General features: G+C 39.8%; 1 protein-coding gene across 1 annotated transcript in view; it reads right to left on the reverse strand.

The window, feature by feature from the left end:
* LOC121837853 overlaps nucleotides 1-8,025 on the reverse strand; it is a 38,616-nt gene extending 30,591 nt beyond the window's left edge. Inside the window, exon 1 of the mRNA XM_042293689.1 lies at nucleotides 7,929-8,025. Coding sequence (XP_042149623.1) covers nucleotides 7,929-8,025 — 97 coding nt within the window. The remainder of the gene's footprint in view (nucleotides 1-7,928) is intronic.
* Nucleotides 8,026-9,288: the final 1,263 nt, after the last annotated feature.

The following is a 9,288-nucleotide window of genomic DNA, read 5'->3' on the forward strand; positions in this document are numbered from 1 at the left end:
TATGTTCTTCAAGATCGTTTATTACGACGAGACGTGACGAATTTTGTGGACGAAACCCTATTGAAAATTCCATCAGGATACGTAATTTGGGACACTGACTGCCAGTCAGCAGCCTTGGCGGAACGTGATGGACCATCAGACGTCATCTGATGGTCCATCAGATGACGTCTGACTGCCACTGCCAAGGGAATTTCATCAAGAAGGGTAGCATTTATATAAGAGTAAAGCTATACGCTTTCATAAATATTGCCAAATGCCTCGATAAAACAAAATGTTCAAGAAAAAAAAAAGAAAAAAAAGCAGGACCACCGCGGATCGAACCCACGACAACTTGCGTACAATTCGGACACCTCAACCCCTATGCTATGCCATCATTTTGGAAGGCCGATTTACCATTCTTTTTATACGAGATGCTTCGGCTGCAAATGCAGTTAAGCCTTCAGCATGTTATGCAAAGCACTCGTACATCACTCGCCGTACTTCAGTTCTACTCACCTGCCATGTAGAGTACTTTCGCGTCGTAGAACGATCCTTTTGTTCGCGCGTCTCCGGCCCAGTAGACCTGGTACAGCTTGTCGTCTTCAACTATACCGCTAAAGTCCCTTACATCGTCGGAACTCACAACAGGCTGGGTCTTGTCGAGTAGAAATTCTATTAAAACATAAGACATTGTAGAGCCCGGGCAGGATCGACAGGTTGAAGCAAGCGGGCAAACAAAACGAGTCGAGAGCGATCGGTCATGAAAGCTCGGCGAAGCCTCTATGGGCGAAGCGAAGTGGCGTGTTCGGCTATCGGAGGTCTTCTGATCAAGGTTGTCGGTCGGCTGCGTGCCATATCTCTAACATCAGCGGTTTAATGGGCTCACGTCCCGAAATCGTTTTCTTTCGCATAGAAAATTTTTCGTATTCATAGATTTGACGAAATAGTGGTATCCGAACGAACTTTACGTCCTTTCACCGTACGTCTGTCTGCACGTCAAAGCTTTTTGACGTACAGTCAGAGACAATCGATGTACAATCAGAATCGCCACCAAGACATGCTGATGGCATTTCGCGGCGGCCGACTGCCACCAGGAAACCGTCAGAAAGCTGACAAATGGAGTCTGACTGGAGTTTGACTGTCGGTCAGAGTAATTTGTTGGCCAATCAGACATGATTGACGTACAGTCAGGCACAGTCAGCGGTCCACTAGAAAACATTGACTGCCAAACAGGGCTACATTGATGGATTTTTCCTTCGGGAAGTGTATGTCAATGATGATTTATGCACATTATAGGCTTTATTGTGAGCTAAAAAGCAGACATTTGTAAACGTGTGCCGTCTATGAGAAGATTTTCGTGTCGACTACGCACCAGGTGCGGACTATGCACCGGGTGCGGGTTATGCACCGGGTGCGGGCTATCTAAGCAAGATCTTTTATTTTTGACCCCAAATTTCCTCCTGCGAACTATACACCGAGGGCGGATTATAGTCCAGAAAATACGGTATCTGGGAGTTTTTTCTCCTTCTGATAAACTAAGCTAGCATAAACGCGTTGATTAGACTGTAAATAAGGCTAGTCGGTCATTGTGGTTCGTAAGACGAAATGTGTTTTAGTATCCACCAAAACTCGTCTTCTAGCTGTTAACTCACTTGTCAGGTATCAGCTTGAGTATGCGGGTACCATATGCGCTCCTTATCAAGATTATTCTCTTAATAAAATTGAAAGAATTCAAAACGAGAGTGCTTGTTTTATTTTTAAAGACTATTCACCACCTACAAGTGTTAAGGTCATGTAACATAGCACGAATATCCCTTCAAAGGACGCCAGCCGTAATGTTTCCCGTCTGGTGTTTTTTCAAAACATTTATTATTTTAATATTCCCATCAAGGAGCGGGTATTGTTTCCCCATTATCGCAAGTTTTCTGGACACGACCATCCCCATGAAATTTTGCCTAGAAGAATGTCGTATGAGCCAGTTTCTCAACTCCCTGCCATTTTCGAGTAGAACTCTTTGCCCCATAATCTTGTGGAAATTACAGACAAACCAAAATTAAAAACATCATGTGAATTATTACTTTACGGCATACTTGGGTAGTAATTCAGTTACATAAATTGAATTACTGTAGTTTAATTACTTTTCTTGGTAATTTGTAATTGTAATTAATTACTTTTGGCTAAAAAAATCGTAAGTGAAATTTAATTACTCTCCAGCGTCAGTAATTGGGAAATTCAGGCACAATTAAAATTATTTCTGCAAAACTTCGCGGCGCCGACGCAACATCACTGAAAGCGTCAGCGCCCGCACAAGCGGCGTAGCTCTCTGTGAAACACCCGCACACAGACACGCACTCGCACTCACGCACAACATAAACAGCGTCGCATTGTTTATAGTTTGTTGCTTACACTGCGGGCTGGGAGACAATCCTCTTGGAGTTTACCATAACGGCGCCGTGCGGCGCCGTCGGCGGTGCGTGCAGAAAACAATAGCGTAAACATGCCAAATATTGAAAGAGAAAACATTTAACTTCAGCTTTCAGCTGAGGTTGGGAATTTTAATTGTCTATGAAGTTATTTTTCTATCCTCTTGGCCAGTTTTCTATGTCCCTCTTCCAGTACTCTCGAATATTTGTATCTTTCTATTTTTTTTTTTTTTCAAGTTTAATTCATGTTGGTTTTACTTCGGATATTATTTGCATAAGCTCTTTGGTGACCGACCTCGCGCCCGTGAATATTGTCACCAATATTCATTGGGGGACCCCGATTTGGTTCTTGTATATTTCTGAGTCATTATAATTTCAACTAAATGTAAATAATCTATAGTACCATGATGTTTGTATGCGAATGCGGTCGTATTAGCGCGTGTGGATTTTACTTCTGTATAAACACTTGTAAAATATTCATATATGACTAATTGTCGCATCTTTATTTGCCTGACTGAAAAAGAGTTTGTCAAATCAATTATTTTATATAGTTATTTCAGCGTTTTCCAGCATATGAACTAATGTATTATTATTTATTAAAAATATAAGAACGTAGTATTTCATTGCCCCAAACTGCCAAGTTCTATCGTGAATTTAACAGTATTCATAGAAGGATAGTTCAATACCTGGCATTCATGTAGCGATGCTTAAGCCTCCTTAAACATTGGGTAAAGGAATGAACAAATAAATACGTTGCACTCTATACAATTCGTTTAAAGTAGTTTAAGCTTATACGGTTCAAGTCTGGTCGCTCTCATAAATAAAAAATTTTAAAGTAATTGCAATACTTTTTAAAAGTAATTTGTAATTGTAATTAATCACTTTTTACGCAGTGGTAATTGCAATTGAAGCTAAAATACATTTGAACCAAAGTAATTGTAATTGTAATTAGATTGCATACTCGGAATAATTTACCCATGTATGCTTTAGGGTTAATGAGGCATGTGTTCATGTGAATTGCTTTGTATGGTCCATATCAAGATTGCTATTGTTTTTACATTGTTTTAGATGAATACAATTTTTTGTGTGTAATGAGTGCGTCATTGCATGTTGTAGTTTGCCTCGTCAAATTTTTTGCCTCCCTCATATAATGCCTTGACCAGGCTTCTTGAGGTATGTTATTAAAAATGCAGCTCCACTGGAGGGAGCCCTCTAGGCGACCGGTGGCCACTGAAAAAAACCGCCTGGGGTAACCTGCGCTTAAAGGGCTGGTTGTCTCAGGCGCTCCATTTAAAATGAAAGTCTGTTTCGTCATGAGCCAATCCTGTCCACCTTGGGGATTTACCCTAAATCATTATATGAAATTAGTAACGCCTAATCTCCCCTTTACGGTACTTAGGATCAATACTGGTGGCAATTCTTAACACACGTTAAATCTACTGACGGCTTGTTCCTGATTACTTCAGTTCCTAGGGTGCTCCAGTAGTCCTGGAGAGGTCTCAGGTCAAATATCAGAGAAGGTGGATTTTTTAAATGGCAACAAGTCCCCTGACGGCGCCAGTTGAATTTTCATTCTAGGTGAAGGTATATTTATTCTCGCTTAGATCATTTCACATTGGGAAATTTCCTTAAAACTATTATTCTAATCTCTGTTTCATCCCAACCGATTTCAAACAAGAGTTTATTTTAAATAACAACATGCGTGCCTTTTCTCGATCTCACATACAGGAATGTAGCCAGTTTCAAAAAGCTACATATATTTTTTTTCCTATTTTTCGGCATGCTGAGTAATAGGCATCTGGAGTGGACATCGGCCTGTAGAGACTAATCTGTGTACTTTTTTTATTATGGCGCTCTATTTGTCACAAATGGGGGAAACTATGCAATATTGCTTTTTATGACCAACGGGTTTGGCAAAGACGGTTACAAATTACTTTTGTACCAGATCTGGTGTGTGTCCGAAGTTACGTCATTGATTTAAGAGCTAATTGTCATTTTGTACCAACAGTGTTTGAGTCGCAGGGAGTTGTTTTCACAGCTCTACTTGAACGTCTGGTGCTCTTTAAGGATAGGTTCTTGACGCTCTTTTATTTGTGATTTTTACAAACTACATTGAGTCGTTTCTTGAAAGTCTTGAGTTGCTCCTATTGACCTTTGATATTAAGTCATTTAAAACAAATTGGTCCAAGAAGACTAAAGCATATTATAATCGGATCTGTCATGTAGGCTTCTGTGGTATCAACGGATTTAGTTGCTGCTGAACCCTATGAAACACAAAGTGATTTCGTTTTGCCCACGGAATGCTATTGTTTACAACGCATATAAACTTCATGGAATGCTGGAGGAGCGATCGACTGTCTGTTGTGAACGATATTGGCGTTTGTATAAATAGTACCTTAACAATTAAAAAGCACGTATCTTTCTTACAGGGGTAGAGTGACGCGAATATTGGGTATTGTTTCACGCTTATATTTAAATGTTAGGAACCGTTATAGCTTCATTCCTCTTCCAACCCCTTTAGTTTGTGCGTGACTTGAAATTGCGTCCCTGATATGAAATTCGCATAAAAACACCAGCCATGATTAATAAACACGTGAAAAATATTTTCTATAGTTTGTGACAGGTATTTAGAAGGGCGTACTTACAATTACTACGCAATATGGTAGAACAAAAATGTATCTTAAAAAAAAGTCAAATTGGGCGTTCACTGATTTATACAGCGTAATGACGGTCTGCCAGGATGGGGCGACACTGGTTTACACTGTAGATGAGCAATCTTGCCAGGGCAGTACGACTGTTAGCCTGGGCTCTTTAACGTGCTCAAGCAGTAGTGATACAAGACCGCACGCCGGTACGACGCTCGTCCAGATCGATTCGGGCCGGGGTGCGTCTCGAACCCAGGATCCCTGACTTCGCGCTGCTGCTGCGGGAGGATCATGACTTGGTTTTACTACATAAGGTTGAAAACAGTGCTATATACTCGGCTCATATCTCCTCTGTAAGGTCAATTTTTGTGTCAATCTTTTGCTCCACTCGACATTCAATAATTTTTATTGGGGTTCATCATGCAACATTTCACCCGTTTCTCGGATCCAGTTACTTTATACCAATGTCCCCACACTAGACTTTGACATATCTGCATCGGCATTTTATTTCTGCCGCCTGCTGACTAATTCTATGTTCACTAATTGATATATTACGTTTTGTAATATACGGGTATTAGCATGTCTTAAATGTGACCATGTATGCACTTGCTGTTTTTTTTTTGGTTGAAGTACACCAATTTAAATACTATTGTGGAGATATTTGGGCATTTATATAAAGATGATATTGATCATCATGACGACGACAACGACGACGACGACGACGACGACGACGATGATGATGATGATGATGATGATGATGATGATGATTATTGTTTGATTATAAAGCACCCAGTAGAGCTCTGATAACGCTATAAATCCGCATACCACTGCTTGTGCTAGTGCTTCACCGTCGGAGGAGCTTGAGGGGTCTTTCATAAGCTTGTAATTTTGCTCTGGAAGGAGCGATGAATCAGCAATTGCAGGCATATTACTCTAATATTATGCCGCTGAAACATAGCCAATCGCGTTTCTGACTGTCGGATCTCTTATTCTGTAGTCACTAACAACCTAAAAAACCTCAGGGCCTGGCTTATTATATTTAAACTACTTGCATCATGATTTGTTTACCCACATTGATATTTACTTATGCGAAAGGCCGACGGGTTTCGAAGCAGTCAAAAAACGCCCATGATTAGGAACCCATTTAATTTTTTAGCTGTAATTCTATATGGGCACAGAGGCACCGGACACTTTGGCGGCTGAAGTTTTTACATTTTTATGCCGCTGTGATAAGAAATTGCTTGTTGGGTATAGTCTTTTCATATAATTCTATTTCGTCACTCTATTGAGAAAAATGGATTGACATTGTAGCTTCTAAATCAATGCTTTTTTTTGTTCTTTTTTTAAGATATTAAAAAAATACTCTGGAGCGTTGACAAGAGTGGCACTAGTTGCCATCGTTCACTAAACACGGTAGACATTACCATTCCCCCAAAATAACTCCTTTATTCGCTCGCATAAATATTTTTAAACACTCTTTTTTCCCCAGAACAGATAACAGAATGAAACAAGATGCTTCCTCATTAATTTACACCAGAAAAAGTACTCAAAACAATTGAACGTCTTTTTGATGTGTCACATTTCTTCTGTATCTCAATTATATTGACACTTGCTCCTCCCTTTCGTTCTTGCAATGTATAGTATCTGGTATTTTATAATGGTCCTCTGACTTTATGTTAGTGTCCTATATACAGACTTGAATAGTTTACCCCGCTCCTTTTCGCTGTTACGTAGCATTGTACCCTCGCTGCATGGTATTTGTGTACGGTGTAAACATTCAATCCACTCTTTCTTGGGCTACACAAGTGGATTGTAGTATTCTGTAACTAAAATTAGAAATAACATGGCGCCTTGACAACAGCACAAACTTGACTTCTTCTTTTTATAATCCTCTCCCCCCCCCCCCTCCCCCTTGTAAACTGCGATGACTATTGTGAAGAATATTAGCTGAAACAGTCCTTCACGCATTTTTGGCGTACCGGCCAGTTTTTGGGAAAGTTGTGGTTCAAATTAGAAATTTGATGGAAAGCGAAGGTCCCATACTTTAAACCTTTTAACTAATTAGAACGTAATATTGCGTGGTGGAGTCCGCATACGCTGGGAAACTTTAGATCGGGTGTTTCAGCTTATATTGCATGGGGGTCCATTATTAAAGCGGCAGCAGTTCGAGTATCACGTACCCGCTGCGCAACATCACCGAGAGGAGTTCTGGTGCGAATATACTATGGGGCAGGGTTGAAAGCTGAGCTAGTTGGTTGTGATTCATGATAAGAAAAAAGGCTGAAAAAAGCAGGACAAAAAAGAGGACACGTGCAAAAGACAACCGTATGTCTGTCGTATGTGTCCTCTTTGTGGCTTGGTTTTTCTGCGCTTTTTTAACCACGTATGCTATGTGATTCTGTTTGTGCTTCATGGCGCAGCACTATTTTTTAGTCAAACAGAAATACTGGTTAAGGCACAATAACAAAAAAAAAATTTACCACTACCATTAGTTTCTGTATACGTAACATTCTAACAAGCTTTTTTTTTTTTTATAAGCACAAAGAATTCAGCTGAAGTGAATTTTGAATGTTTTAAGCTGTATAGTTAAATATTCCACTCAAAAATTACAAAAAGAGCCTGAAAACAGCGGTCGACGTTTTGTTACGAGCAATTAGGTACTTCAGCGACAGGTCGACCGTCGTGTTGAGGTGGTCGTTTTTTTTTTTTTTTTTCTGCTCAAATACTGCTACTTTTGTGATTTGATATAAATAGGACCACACTGAATGAAACTTTAGGAAGGAATGTTGGCGATAAAGACGTGTGTGTTTTTGTTATCGCGCTTAAATTCTGTATAAATAAGCGTGGTTATTTTCATCCTCGAAAGTATAAAAGTACTTACCTGAACCTCCTCTTCTGCTGCCGCTTCGAGTCCTCGGTTCAGCTGCAAAACAAAAGACACATAATGCAAGTGTCAGCGTTCTGGCCAATACCGTCATTTTCAGTCCATGAATTAAATGCGGAAATACTCAGTAGTTATAAACGTCGCGTGAGCCGTTTTTATATAAGTGAATTCCGAAAGACCATAGCGGTTTCCAGTAAACATCACCTGGCATTCTCCAGATGTGCTTCCGAATTCGAGCAATGACCACAATCAGGAAGCGTCATGGTGTACGTATAATTGTCTGAGGTAGCAAATTGCCGTGAATGCGTATTTGTCCAGATGTGCGCTTGTAAAAATAATAAAATAGTTGTTTTTTTCTGTTTGTGGTTGAGATGTTCTTATATAGAAGCCCAACTGTGGATATCACTCTCCACCTACACACCAACCCGTTGACGCACAATACGAGCGTAGGGATATTTCAGATGTTGTTATTAGATATTGAAACAGATATCATTCAAGTATCTCAAACTTTTCAGCATTTTAATTAAAATGCGCTGTTTTCTAGGTTCATTTCAACCGAATGAGATGAAATAAACTGGTATTTACAAATTTGATGGTCATATCTTAAGTGGTCCAGTGTTGTTCTTGTTATATCGCGGTCCAGTATTTTCCTGGTTATATATACTGTTATTATATTAGAATGGAGCACTTTTACCTCTGGCAGCTCTAATTCTAAAATAATATTGTTATCGACATAAGATTAATACCCCCGTGCACTGCAGTTGTATCAACTACAAAAAAAAACACACATTTAAGAATTCCACGCTCACGTCGAAGTGTCAACACATCCTTGAAAACCAATGTTCTCTCATAGAACGTTTTATATCTAAAAAAAATAGAACTCCCCAGAAAATCATACACAGTACTGAAGAAATACGACACATTCTATAACAATAATTTTATTTTCTATACAAAGCTTGTATTTTAATTTAAAAAAAATGAAACACGTTTACAATCCTCTGTAATGCCGAATTAGAGTGCATCTTTTGAGGAGGAGGAAAGGAGGATATGCTCTTGCTCCTCCTCTGTACCCTCCCCTCCTCCTCTCCTACTCCCCTCCCATTTAGCGGGAAATTTTCGCTAAATTTTTCCGCGAAATATTCCCTTTCCCAAATTCAGTCTGGCCACTGTAATCACTATCATCATATGTGGAACGGCATGTGTGCCATACCAATGGCGGCCTTCTAGTGACTGATAAAGGAAGACGTTGAAGATGCTCCTAAGCGGATGACGCGGGGCCCGTACCTTCGGGGGGTCAGTACGACGCGACGTAGGAATGGAACACAAAAGCAACGTAGGCGTTTATTTCTAATAAATG

The sequence above is a fragment of the Ixodes scapularis genome, unplaced genomic scaffold (genome assembly GCF_016920785.2).
Source record: "Ixodes scapularis isolate PalLabHiFi unplaced genomic scaffold, ASM1692078v2 PGA_scaffold4__175_contigs__length_147842914, whole genome shotgun sequence".
In the NCBI taxonomy this organism is placed as follows: domain Eukaryota; kingdom Metazoa; phylum Arthropoda; class Arachnida; order Ixodida; family Ixodidae; genus Ixodes; species Ixodes scapularis.